General features: G+C 38.1%; 1 protein-coding gene across 6 annotated transcripts in view; it reads right to left on the bottom strand.

The window, feature by feature from the left end:
* Window positions 1-1,455: 1,455 nt before the first annotated feature.
* The window catches only part of arhgap23b (Rho GTPase activating protein 23b), a 321,640-nt gene continuing 308,722 nt past the window's right edge, over window positions 1,456-14,373 (bottom strand). For 5 of the 6 annotated variants that reach the window (XM_048179467.1, XM_048179469.1, XM_048179470.1 and 2 more), the window contains 9 exons: window positions 11,025-11,177; window positions 10,867-10,945; window positions 10,674-10,747; window positions 10,487-10,576; window positions 7,829-7,954; window positions 7,341-7,382; window positions 6,588-6,681; window positions 5,410-5,441; window positions 1,456-2,565 (listed from right to left, as the gene is read on the bottom strand). In XM_048179467.1, the coding sequence (XP_048035424.1) occupies window positions 1,702-2,565; window positions 5,410-5,441; window positions 6,588-6,681; window positions 7,341-7,382; window positions 7,829-7,954; window positions 10,487-10,576; window positions 10,674-10,747; window positions 10,867-10,945; window positions 11,025-11,177 (1,554 nt within the window). In that variant the 3' untranslated portion in view covers window positions 1,456-1,701. Of the gene's footprint in view, window positions 2,566-5,409; window positions 5,442-6,303; window positions 6,329-6,587; window positions 6,682-7,340; window positions 7,383-7,828; window positions 7,955-10,486; window positions 10,577-10,673; window positions 10,748-10,866; window positions 10,946-11,024; window positions 11,178-14,373 lie in introns of all 6 variants that reach the window. The other variant, XM_048179472.1, reaches the window with a different exon arrangement.

Genomic DNA, 14,373 nt, shown 5'->3' with positions numbered 1-14,373 from the left:
CAACAAGGTTAAACTCAGGAGAGCAAACCTTCCCTTCAAGGTACCTTCGTCTGCGTGTTCCAGATTGTTAAGGACCTTCTGCACCTACACCAGGGCCTCTTCTGCGTGTTCCAGATTTTAGGACCCTTTGGTGCTCCAGGAGATCAGCATCCCACAGAGCTTCGTGTTCAAGACTGTTGAAACAGATTCTGGCTCCTCTCCCCACTGCACTGTCACCCAGCACAACCAGTGGAAGACGTCACCGTCATCGGACTCAACCAAGTGGAACGTAAATATCACTTAACCAAACCTCTTTCCAGGGACCTTGGCATTGTTGTATATTATCAGTATATAATTTCCTAATTTCCATTAGATGTAATATAGCTGATGTTAGTTAATAACAAATAATCTCTCGTTTATTTGTTTGGTGCATAATAAGGTTCTCCACCTTATTATTTTTAGAGAAACAGTTTATCTTTCCATAAGATAACGTAACTCTTCCATAGCCACACCCAACTTAATCACTTGTATTCTATGTATCTTATGCACTTTATTCCTTTATCATTCATGGTATTCATTTAGTAGTTGTGTTAGTTATTCTTGTTGATCTTTTTGTTAATAAAATTTATTTCATTACACTTGTGTCTTCCTTGTGCTGATAATACAGAAAAGGTTCTACAAGTTAGCAATATCACCAATCTTTCAGATAAATCAGCTGACCACTTTACATTAATTCTAAATGAATGAAAGCCCCTGTTGGGAGTGTTCTCATACTGCCAATGGTAAAAGACCTTGACTGGTGCCCTGAACTAGGGAAAGGGGGTGGGGGAAGTGGTCATCTGATGTACTCATAACCACACCTTAAGAGACGTTTGATCCAAAATCACAACGTCAGCGGTGACGTGAGTACCAATCCCTATTTTACTTCGCGTCCTTGGATGGACAAAGTAAAAATCACTACAATATATATATATATATATATATATATATATATATATATATATATATATATATATATATAAGTTTACACACACACACACATTAGGCAGTTTAGTTCATTTTGCTTAACTATTTAACAAAAAAACTTATCAAAAATCCCTAAGGAAGAAATGAATGCAAACCAAAGCTGCTGAAAAAGTGGACGGGCACTGTTGCGCTCTATATTTACTGCCATCCATAGCAACGTAGCAATGTATGAAGCACAGCTTACACAGAAGTCACTTTCAAACCAAGCAGCTTTCTGTTGGTCACTGCTGCAAATTTGCCTGACCAACTTAAACCTGATGCAAAAGCTGTGTGGGGAAATTGTTCACCCTCAAGCAAAATTCCTTATCAAGCAGATTCCTTTTTAAATGCCTTGATTGTGACTTTTTGCCAGACTGATTGCTTTGTACATTTTTCTTAGTGAAAGCTTTAAGATAATATTAATATAAGATTATAAAATAATTTCAACTCAGATATTTTTGAATTTGATTAGTAGCCATGTAGTGGGCTAATATACAGCCAGATGGTCATTACCACTTGACTTATTTTGCGACAATGACTGCCTGAATGTAAATTACCGCTACATATTTATGTTGTGTTTTCTTAAAGTGGAAGCATTTAATGACATTTTCAAATTAGGCAAGAGGACAAAAGCATTGAAGTTGAGGAGGGCTGAAGTTGGCAAGGGGTTCCATGTTTTATAGTGTCTCATTGCTTGGTCAACCCTCCTCGGGCACATTAACCAGAACTGTGTGGTGCCTCCTTCCAGTCTCGTCTCCTGTGGCGTGTGTCTGGTGAGCCTGCTTGCCGCTGGCTCCCTGCTCCCCAAAGACCATCGGCTGTTCGGTTGACCTGCTTTTGACACATCCAGCCCTGCTGAAGAGACGGCTCCCTGCAGCTCCTGCCGGGCAACACAACCTGACACAGCTTCTCTTGACCTTTAACAAGAGATGCTTTGACTCTTGAGAAGTCCAGGTGTGTGTGAGAGGCCCGTTCCTCTCCAGTCTGGCTCTGCTCTACATACAGCGAGTGAGGTCGCACTCTTTCTTCTCTGAGTTTCCTCTGTGCGAGACTGTGAGTGATATTCAAGGGCTGTGGTGGATTGGAGCAGGTGGAGGGAGAGGAGTTGGTCAGCTGCAATGAGGCCCCGAGACCTGAAACACTGTGGTGTGAATAAAGGAAACTCAGAGGGCGCCAAGACCGAATCGAACCAGTTTGTTCTCTCTCAGAAACTTCCACTTTTATCTCATCCTGTTCCTTCTGCAGAATGACGTTCTCCTCCTCTGTCACCCTTTCTTCTTCTTGGCTCTCCTCCACCTGTTCTGGTTTGCCCTCTAACTCGCTGACTTCCTTAGTCTCGTCTTCTGATTTTCGGGGTGGGAGTCTGCTTTGTCTTGCTTCGCTGTCCCCTGGAACCTCACTGTTGCCACTCATTTCCTCATAGTTGCTGGCTTTGATTGGCTCATGCTCAGAGTCTTCATCAGTGCTGCTGCCTGTGGGGAAGGTGCTGTGGTGTTTCTTTCTCTTCCGGGTCACGGCTGATATGATGGACGGTGTGAGTAAGTCTTTGGCACTCGGGTCTTTCTTGGAGGTTGAAATTCCCTGTAATGAAAGTTGCATTTTATTGCAGAGCTCAAAAAATGTTGCAACATTTCTTCTGCTGAAGCTTTCTAATGAAAACACACACACACAAAAAGTGTTATCAGAAGTTTATTTAGGAGGCATGAAAATCTAGAATTCAAAATCTTTTAAATAAACCTGGAAATAGGTTTTAGGATTTAAAAAAAAAAGTAAAACAAACAAGGTCATAATGTAAAATGAATTTGAAAATATAAATTTGTGACATTGATCATGTGACTCTTTGTACAGATGTCAGCTGTTCTTCAAATGAAGCCCAATATGCAGGGCTGCATTAAGACAACAAGGGGCCCCTGGGCTTTAGCTCTTGAGGGGGCCCTTCATCCACCAGAACTATTACCTACATTCACTCAATCTTCTTAATCACAAAGTGAAAGTTATCAGCTTTTTATTTTGCATGAATAAATGCCATTACCAAAACATCTGAACCTAGGTCTGTTATAAAATATAAATATCACCGCATGAAATACATATTGGCACATAGTCTGAACTCTTTGTACAGGCTACTCATTTCGAAGGCTGCATCCTCCGGAGGTCGCATTTGAAGGCTGTATACGTCACTGAGGCCGGCTCATTTAAGAAAAACAACCGTTGGATTGCAAAGTAAGAAAGAAAAAACAGCATTTTGCACCTCACAAGGAATAACCATCAATTTTATTATGGTTACTTTTCTTAAATAAGACATCCTTAATGATGTATGCAGCCTTCAAATGCAAGCTCAGGAGGACGCAGCCTTCAAAATGAGTAGCCTGTACAAATAGTTCAGACTATGTGCCAATATGTATTTCATGCAGTGATATTTATATTTTATAACAGACCTATAGGAATGAGACGCAGATTCGAACAGTAACAAAGGCGTCAGTTTTACCGTATCAATTCCAGCACGAGTCCTTGTCTTTTGGAAGCGCATGCAAAGTGGATTTGCTTTCACACTGTAAAGATGTCATGTCAACATGTCAACAACAAACCAAACTCTTCCAATCTCAGCTTTTTGAAGTCTCAATCTTCCAGTCTCAGTGTTTGAAGGCGGATCAAAATATAGATGTTGTTCGTGAGCAACTGGCTGCCATTAAGCAAATTTTTACATTGCAGGCACGCCGTTGACACGGTCAGGACCCCCGCAGTTTTGAAAAGACAGAAATCGACCCCCCCACTTTTGATAAGGGCTGCTTCAATCAGTCACAATATATCATCTTTTAGCTTAGGATATTTTCTTTCAAATGAGACCATTTTCAAGTTTCTGTGAGCTTTCGTTCGTAAATAATCAACTGTTTTGTCGCGGATGTGAACAGGAAATGCGCTCTCGAACGGAGAAACACGCGATCTCCAAACAATCGATCAAAGTGTGCTAACGTTTTAGGACAGGTCGATGGTATATAAAATCACGCCCGAACTTTAGTGTTTGTCAATCAAGCCAAACCGTCCATTCAGAAACCGAGAAATTTGATACTTTAAGGTAAGGAGGCTGATCTCTCAGGTTGACGCGCACGCTGGCTTGACCGAAGTTTTCATGAGGATTTATAGTTTATGGACTGTTTTGATTTCGGTAATTACATCTAGAAAGGTAAAAACATTGATGGCAACTATAAAAGAGATATCTGATAGCGAAAGTTATTGCTTCGACCAGCGACACAGTGGGGAGGACGCACAAGAGGAGACCTGCGCGTTAATTGGTATGTAGCTATAGGCTATACTGTAATACTGCATTTACAATGCTTATCAGTGGCGTGCACTTTGATCGCGAAAGTGAAAGTGCCCTTTGAGGTCGCATCGCGGTGCCCCCGCGTACACATTGTTTTCATTGGGGCTGTTCACACAGAACGCGCTTTTCCATTCCAATGCGCTACTTTTTCTTTGTTTTTCTATGTAAACATGCACTAGAAGGACGTGCAGAACCGTTGCGCTCGCGTCTTGCAGCATCTCGCGCATGACATGGCGTTATAAAGTCATGAATCAGTTCAGCTAAGTTAAAATCAGTTAAAAAAAAAGTTTTAAAAAGCGTCTCGAGACCTTGCGGTTTCCCCCATTCCACTGCCCGCGTCTCTCGATTTTCAAAGCAAAAACTCGTTCTGTGTGAACGAGCCCTATCAGTGTACGCACACAGGCAGCGCCACTGGGTCTGTCCGCGTTGTCCAGATACTGATACTGTGAGTTGTTTGCTGCTAGGCGCGGCGCGTCTTGATGCACTTCACGCGCAGGACCGCACGTATTCAAAGCAAAGCGATGTTAAAGGGACAGTCATCACATTATAAAATGCGGTTATGCGGCTTAAGCCCAGGTAAGCCCGAGCATTAATGCGACCCAGCCAATATGCTCTTTGGATAATTCTGAAATCATGCTGGATTCCATGATCATCAGGTTTGATACAAGCATGTGGAGCTCATGCGGCTCAAGTGGTTCTGTCATTAAAGCAAAAGGGTTTCCAAAATACTAAATACATTCTGAAATTCATGTTAATTTTTCTGTTGAATTAAAATTTACTCATTATTGCTGATCATGGAAAAAATATTATCATAAATTCTATTATAAATAAGTTATTTTCACTAACAACCTTAGACTTATACTGTATGTGGAATATTCCACACATAAACCACCAAAATAAAAAATATAAAATTAAAAGGGGGTTTTCCATTTCACAACATGCAACGAAAAATAGCTATGCCAATATTTAATACAAAACAATATATAATTAAAAATAGAAAAAACAAATACATATAAAATTAATGCAATATATCCACCAAGAAATATTTAAGGCTGGTAAATGTTCTTAGTTCACACAAAAGTTAATTTTAGACCCTGATCTCTTACCTTAGATTTAGCTGAGTCGCTGTTGGTGGAATCTGTATAGGGGAGGAAAAGTAACAACAAAGTCAGGGATATTGATAGACACTAAGCTTTATTAGAGAATTTAAAGCCATTGGGGACATTGGGGAATGCAATCTGTGTTGTGTCTTTAAAGCTGAAGTGTGTATTTCTGCACTGCTAGTGTCACCAAATGGAGTTTAAGATAATGTCTGTTTTCAAACAAGTTCCCCCTAATTGATTAGCATAGATAGTCCCACCTTAAACTCAGACTTTTGGTTGAGTCGATGTTGACTTTATACTACAACCAACAGAGCAATGTAACCCTACTGGTCATTTTACAGCCCACATATTTACAAACTATTTACAACCTATTTTTATTGGTCTGTTTTGCATCTTAAACTAGGAGAGGAGAACATATTTCAACATTACACACTTCACCTTTAAGAGCTAAAATAAAATTGAGCACCAATGAAAGAAGAGTTGTTTCTTAGTTTGGTCAAACAAGTACAAGATTACAGAATTGAATATCAGAATATAAAAACATTTTGTCATAAGCTGGAGCAGACGGTAAAATAACCTGTTTTTTTTTTTTTTTTAAATGGTAACACTTTAGTGTAGGGAACACGTATTCACTATTAACTACAACTTTTGCTTCAATTCCTAATTTACTGCCTAATAATAGTTAGTAAGGTAGTTTTTGTAGCATTTAAATTTAGGTATTGGGTAGGATTAAGGCATGTAGAATAAGGTCATGCAGAATAAGGCATTAATATGTGCTTTATAAGTACTAATAAACAAGCAATATACTAGCAATTTGCAAACTAATAAGCAACTAGTTAAAAGTGAGAATTGAACCCTAAAATAAAGTGTTACCAAAAAAAATATTCCTTTGCCTACCGCAAACTTTGATCCATTGGCTCAGCTAGCAGAATGATGCAGAGAGTATCCAAATATAGAGAGAGAGAGATATGGAAGAAGGGGATATGAATGGAAAGAGAGATAGAGATAACTCTTTCTACACAGAAAGAGTTTTTTTTTTTTTTTTTTTTAAGCGAAGTATAAATAGAGATTACAGTGAAAACCATCTCCCAGTTAGAAAAGAATACCAAATGAGAAGGAGGATTTCATGAACTTGTTTCTTTACAGGTAAACATACACATCTGCGAACAAGTATCTCTCACCTGAGGAGTCTCCGAGCAGCACTGTCCTACCAATATTAGACAGGAGGTGATCGATATTTGGAACAGGGTGTAAGTTCTGCTGGTCCTCTGGTGTCTGTAGAAGAAACATCAACAGATGGATGTTGGCTGATATTTGAGTTTTGAAGTGCCCTATCCACGCTGACCACTTTAAAGGTGCTCTAAGCGATCCTGGGTGGAGTAACTTCCTGTTGACGTTCGAAGTGTTGTCAAACAAAACAGAGGCTAGTTAGACCCTCTCTCCTCCTCCTCCTCCCCCTCCCCTCCGTGCTTCCTGAAACAGTCATGAACGCGCATTTAAAATCATTCTTGTCGGTTATTAGCTGGAGCATGTTTATTATGTTTCATGGTTCAGACTGCACCAGGTAGTTTTTGTTGCCGTTTTTGGAGCTTGTGGCGACTACAGAGACCGCGTTTTTTTACAGTGTGTTCAGGGGACAGGCAGCTAGCGGATAGTGAGGAGATGTTTGCTGTATGTGACAAAATGTTTTGGCCTAAAAATGCGTGACATCGCTTAGAGCACCTTTAATCAGCTAATATAGAATGATTGACCACTAAACTGCATTAAAGTAACTATTTTTTTGTTTGCCCCGAAACTATAATTTTAACCCATTAAATTGATGATGAGATAGAGACCAAAGACTGTCATAAACTCTGCTTGGGGGTAATCTCAAGGGTGAAATCCCTTATTAAAATGAATAAATATTTAAAATGGTTAAAAAAGACAGTCTGTACCTTCTCATCCTTATCACGCTTATCACTGAAGAACCACGTATGCTGCAACACATAAAGAGTACTTAATGACAGGATATCTTATGTTAACTCTGCTAACATTGAGGCAATGTTAAAGGTGTAATACAAGTTCAGATCAATCAGCCCCAGGTGAAAAACTTCCATAATGTACTTAAAGTGCTCTATTTTTGCGCATTAATTTTGTACTTAATATACTAAAAATTCTTCTTTAGTACTTCTTAAGATAATCTTAAGAACATCTAAGTGTACTCAACTGTGCTATTTTGAGACACCATGAATATGAACTAAAATGTGCTTTTAACATACTAAATACATTTTCTTAATAGAGAGACAGTATGTTAAAAGCACATTTTAGTTCATATTCATGGCATCTCATAATAGCACAGTTGAGTACAAAAAAGCAAAAAAGTTGATTGCATTTCTTTAATCTTTAGGATACCAAAAAGGAAAGCAATCTAAATAGGACATACATGCAAAATAAGAGTCTCTGTAATCTTGTAGCGGTCTGGCATGTGAGTGACCATGTCTGTCATGTTGTCCTCTGAGGTCCGCACCAGTGTGGGGCCAAACACCAGGGCCAGATTTCTAGGCTCCATCTAGAGAGCAAAGAGAGTCATTTTTAGGGTCATTTTTATCAGAAATTACTCCTGAATATATGGGTATTTCTTCAACTTTAAGCACTTTTATGTTTCAGGGATTGATTGTTATAAAAATGAAGTGATTTTATCTTTCTTGTTTTTAGTTATATAAAGATCTTGAAACTTTAAAGGGGGCCTATTATGCCCCTTTTTACAAGATGTAATATAAGTCTCAGGTGTCCCCAGAATGTATCTCTGAAGTTTCAGCTCAAAATACCCCACAGATCATTTATTATACCATGTTGTATTTGCTCATTTTATAGTGGAAGGAGAAACATGGTGTTTTGGTCCAAATGGTCCAAATTGCAGCAGCCAGGCTACTGACTGGCACTAAAAAGCATCAACACATTACTCCTGTGCTTGCCTCTCTCCACTGGCTACCAATTAAGCCCCGGAGTGATTTTAAAATTTTGCTTTTTGTTTTTAAAGCTTTGCATGGACTTGTTCCTCAGTGATCTTCTCGTCCAGTACAGCTGTTCCTCTACTATGGAACAGTCTCCCTCTCAATATTAGATCTTCCCCTTCTGTTTCTACTTTTAAATCCTCTTTAAAAACTTATTTGTATTCGTTATGTTTTAATTGAGGGTGTACATTTTTCGTTTATCCTCAAGGTTTTGATGCAGTGTGTTAATTCTGTTTTAATTTTCCTATACAGCACTTTGGTTGCACCCTCTGTTGTTTTGAAATGTGCTTTATAAATCAATAAACTAAAGATGAAAAAATAAGGGATTTCATTACAAACAAATGTTTGTTTAACAAAAACGCCAATTAAGTCATACTTGTCAGGGACTCGAACTGTGTCAAAAAAGCAATCAACTTATTGTTAAACTGTCTTATCACGATGAACTATCACATAGCAACAGAATGTGTGGGGTTATTGATGTACAAACCATTCAAAAGTCTTTATTTCATTATGGGAAGGGCTGGCCTCATGTTAACCTATGCCTCACACTCACAAGCTAATATATATATATCATTGTATGACACTTGAATGTCATTTTCTCGTCAAAATGCATGCTGCTCCCCCAAATATTACACAGCATAATAGCTTACTTCATAAATTACCCAGTCTTTCAAAGAAGACGTTTGCTATAATAAAGCAAATAAACATTGCCATTGTCAGTAATTTGAAGGCAATTTGAATAATAATGTGACACTGACATGCCAACTCCAAATTTGCTTTGTAAAATGTAAATACGGAAACCCTAGGAATTACAAATGAATTTGTGCATGGCTGTACTAACAACAAGAAAAACAAATAAACAAATAAAGCTACATGCATGCAAGACAACAGAAAACTGATGGATGTCTAAACTTCATATAACCCTGTGTCACTGATGCCAAACAGCTCATCAATAACTGACTTTAAGGCGTTTGACAAATGTTTGCTAAAATGTCCCACTAATTGGTTAGCATGCTAACCAGTTGCAGTTTGTTTCAATGTGTCTTTTCAGCTATCAGGTTATAAGCTACATTAGCAATTAAGTTAGCTTAGCATGTTAATCGTTTATGCTAAATAATCAAATGCTAAGTAATTGAATGTGGCATGCCCAGACCACAAAAAGTACTGTGGCCCGAAATGGTGCAAAAGTTTATTCTCTTCCAGGTGTTGTGTCTTTCCGAGAATGATTTAATGTGAACTAATTAAACATAACTGAACCACGGCAACTGAGTGAAAGCGAGCCTTCAGAGTGGTGGACGGTAATAAGCAACAATCGTGTAACCTAAAGATTGTAGGTTCAAATTCCTGCTTGGTAGAACTTTATAAAAGTGTGTATAATGTTGTGTCACATCGATTCCTTTATTATCTGGGTAAGCATTGTACTAGTCTTTCTTCCTCTTGGATTAGAAATGTTTTTTGTTCATTCTCTGTTCATTCTCATCTGAACTTCTGTACCTTTGAGTACTTCTGAACCTTCAGTAACTGTTTTTCATGTACAATCTATTTCTGCTGTTTTTGCTCTTCTGGCTCTGCACTGCTGTTGCTGCCTGCCCCTTCAAGGCTTGCCCCTGAATCGCTATATTTTGTAGTTATACTATAGTAAGGTATATATTTTAAGGTGTCAGTGTTACAGTGTAATTATACATTTAAATATTGGGTAATAATAATTAACTACTTGTACTTACTATAGGGTTAGGGTAAGGATGGGGGTTTGGTTTAGGGTTAATTGCATGTGATTATGCATAATTTATACTTAATACAATAACTACCTGCAACTTGTGTAGCAATGACACTGTAAAATAAAGTGTTACCATAAAGTGTTACAGAACTTCCAAATTTTGAACGGTAGTGTATGTATATACACTGCTGGACTTAGTTTAAACAGACAAAATTAAATAAAATAGTTCGTGTAAAAAGTGTGTTTTCAGAAAACGTATTATCTAAAAGTCCCCATGGCCAAAAGAGTTGAAGAAACACTCATTTAGTTTTTTTGTTTGTTTGTTTGTTTGTTTTTGGTATTGTAGAAGTATGTCTAGTACAGCATGAACCTTATTCTTCTCTGAATGGTCCGCAACTGTTTTCAGGTGGCTAATTAGAAACTTCAGTGTGTGGTAATAGTGATCCGGCAGGTCACGTATCTAAAAGAGAAACATAACCAAGGACATCACAAAACTTTGGCAAGCAACTGCAAATACAAATTTGCTGAAACTGAATTAATAAACTGATGATACATACAAGTTTCCTCATGGTCTTTAAGCGGTCCCCTGCATCCTCTAAACGGTTGGCGTCAATGAAATCATTATATTTATCTGCAGGTAGAGGGCAGCAGTGAGCTGTGTTTTTAAATTTATGCAACACCCACTTCACTCTGACGCTCATGCAAAGGCTTTATGTGAATGAATTTAAGAGGGAGTTGAGCTGAATATACCATCTGTAAAAAGAGGTTCTGGAAGCTTCCTGAGGAATGACTTCAGAAGACTGCTGATGACATTCAGGTCTTGCCATCTCTGTAAATAAACAGTGTGATTACTGTTCTGATTTATCCCTGAAGATTCTCTGTCTGTCTTTGTCATGCTCCCACCTCACCTCCTCAGCAGTGTCTATATCCATGCCCTTGTTGAGCTGATCCTGAAGAGAAGACACCATGGCATTGTTCCCTGGCACTCTGTAGATACCAATATATTCCAAACCCATCTCCTCCACCAGACGACAGCATGTAACCACAATCTGTGGGACAAACTACACAAACAAGCAAATAATAAAAGATCACTAGGGGAGAGCAGGGCACAACCTAACACTTTCTGACTTTTTTAGTTTGTGTAAATCCACTCGGGGTTTAGACTGGTTTAGAGTTTTTTTTTACACATTCATTTCACACATCTAGTACAAATATGTGGTCTTGTTTCATTATGACAGTGTATACTTTTTTCTTTATTTTCCCTTAAAAGAATAGAAGTGAAATGTGACAACATGCCCCATAGACCTTCTTCAGAGCAGCACTATGACAGGTATGAAAGCGAGGCTGTGATAGACTTGCCGTGTTTTTAATGGCATCTGCTGTAAAAAGCTGTATAGAGCTCCTGTCCTATCACTTATAATTTTACACAGCTCATGTTGTCTGTTTTTTTTTTTTTTTTTTTTCTACTGAAATTTCTTGGAAAGATATTTTTGCTGTGTTTTATCAGCAGAACAATCCAAAAGCACATTAAATAACAGTACAAGCCACTAAAGAGATGTATGTCTTTCCAGTCGTGGCTTGTCTGTAAGGGCAGGTGGGGTAGTGCCCCACCAAAATATTTATCTAAAACATAGACCTCTATATAAACTGAATTGATAATAAATTGTAAATGTGTACAGAATTCTGTAACAGATATTTTTCAGATTTTCTAGACTATTTTAAGTTGTAAAGTGAGCAGGATATTAATTTAACTTGTGGCTTCAGCAGGCATGTATTGTGATACTAAACAGGGCAGAGGGTGCTCTACAGCGCCCAGACAATTTTCTAATGTAAATCTGTGGTGGAAAGGGGAACTGCAGCACATTATAACTGAGAACCACTGGGGCAGATCAAAACTAAATCAATTCGCTTCAGCTATGCGTAAGTATATTAGTCTACTTCAGGCCTTATGCGACAGAGAAACAAGTGCACAGCCATCTTTAGAACTTTGTGTTTGAACTTCCATTCTTGTGGTAGCCAGGGTTGCGTAACAAAACCAGCCAAATTGCTTTTCAAAACCCACCCAATCATGGCCAAAACTAGCCCAATCCCCCAATTAGACACAGAGCTGAACACAACACACCCCTAAACAGGACACAAAGAGCCAGAATGTTTTAAACTTCTTGAAATAATCATTTCTGAACATTGGCTCTCTTTATTCACCTATTTTCTCATTGTTTCTCAATAAAATAAAATCCAGTGTCAAACCATGCTAGTGTCTTCTGCTAAGTATTTAAGAAATATCTAAACTGATAAATAACAGATTGGAGATTATTGAAAACAAGACAAATCTGCTATGATTATAAACACTAAAAGCTGAGATAAAAAATTAACTTCCTTAAGAAATGTACCTTTGCTATGATCAAATATGCGTTCAGCGATATCTTCCAAAAAAATAGAATTTTGGCACAATTTTTTCCTCAAAATATAGTTTTGATAAGGCAACTTGTACCAATACCTAACCATTATCTTTTAAATCTTACTTGTTTTATTTTGAGTCTTAATATAGAAAATTATTTGTCAGAAAAAGAGAAAATAGGATTAAGGCATGTGGCAGGCCAGACTCGAACCCGGGCACCCACATAAGCACCATAGCCATGTCAGATGGACAAGCTCAACTGCTGCACCACAGCTTTTTTAGCCTTAGCTTTGGGTTTTGAGAGATAGAAGTATTTCACAAAAAAATGTGTAAAGCCCCGAAATAGGGCTGGGTGATAAATAATAACTTATCAAGACCACAATAAAATTTACATCGATAACAATGATAAGCTCTGGACATTTTTACTCGATATGGATTAATCTAACACAGCCTACAGCAGAAATAAAGGCTAATACAGTCATGTGAAAAAGTTAGGACATCCTATTGAATTCCATGGTTTTCTATATCAGGGCATCATAAAAAAAAAATCATCTGGTCCTTGGCAGGTCTTAAAATTTGGAAAATAAAAACTCAGATAAATAACAACACATGACATATCACACCGTGTCATTATTTATTTAACAAAGGCCAAAATGGAAAACCTACAATGTTAGGACACCCTTACTGTTAACATAGAAATTTAGAAGGGTAAGTAACAGTCAGGCACTGCATCAAATGTCTTTAATTGACTGATCATCACCAAGTGTGATCAACTCTATAAAAGCTGAAGTTCTGGCAGTTTGAGCGTCTGGAGCCATGTGTTAACAATGCCAAGGAGGAAAGACATCAGCAATGATCATAGAGAAGTAATTGTTGCTGCCATCAATCTGGAAACAGTTACAAGGCCATTACAAAACAATTTGAAGTCCATTATTTTATAGTGAGATAGATTATTCACAAGTGGAAAATATTCAAAACAGACACCAATCTTCCCATGAGTGGACGTCCCAGCATATTCACCCCAAGATCAAACCGTGTAATGCTTAGAGAAATTGCAGACAGCCCAAGAGCTATACCTCAGACTCTACAGGCCTCAGTTAACATGTTAAATTATAAAGTTCAAGAGAATACAATTAGAAAAAGATGGGTCAAGTATGGAATGTTTGGAAGGGTTTCCAGGAGAAAGTCTCTTCTCTCTAAAAAAAAAAAAAAAAACATGGCAGCATGGCTTAGGTTTGCAAAGTTGCTTCTGAAGAAACAATAAGACTTCTGGAACAATGTCCTTTGGACAGACAAGACCAAAGTGGAGATGTTTAGCCATAATGCACATCGCCAAGTTTGGTGAAAACCAAAAACAGCATATTAGCACAAACACCTCATATCAAAAGTCAAGCAGGCTGGTGGAGGGCTGATGATTTTGGTCTTGTTTTGTAGCCATGGGCCCTGGGCACCTCACAGTCATTGAGTCGACCATGAACTCCTCTGTATACCAACGTTTTTTTAGAGTCAAATGTCAGACCATCTGTCCAACATCTAAAGCTTGGCCAAAATTGGGTCATGTAACTGGACAATGATCTGAAGATCACCAGCAAATCTACAACAGAATGGCTGAAAAAGAAAAGAATCAAGGTGTTGCAATGGCCCAGTCGAAGTCCAGACCTAATCCTGACTGAAATGATGTGGCAAGAGCTGTGCATTAACAAATGCTAACAAACCTCAATAAACTGGAGCAACACTGTAAAGAAGAGTGGGCCAAATTCCTCCAGAATAATGTAAGAGACCGATAAATTCATATAGAAAATGATTACTTCAAGTTATTTCTGCTAAAATTGGATTCACAAGCAACTGAATCATATGGT

This window comes from Megalobrama amblycephala, unplaced genomic scaffold (genome assembly GCF_018812025.1).
Source record: "Megalobrama amblycephala isolate DHTTF-2021 unplaced genomic scaffold, ASM1881202v1 scaffold201, whole genome shotgun sequence".
Classification (NCBI taxonomy): Eukaryota; Metazoa; Chordata; class Actinopteri; order Cypriniformes; family Xenocyprididae; genus Megalobrama; species Megalobrama amblycephala.
The sequence above is the reverse complement of the archived record's forward strand: the minus strand, read 5'-3'. Positions and strand labels throughout refer to the sequence as shown.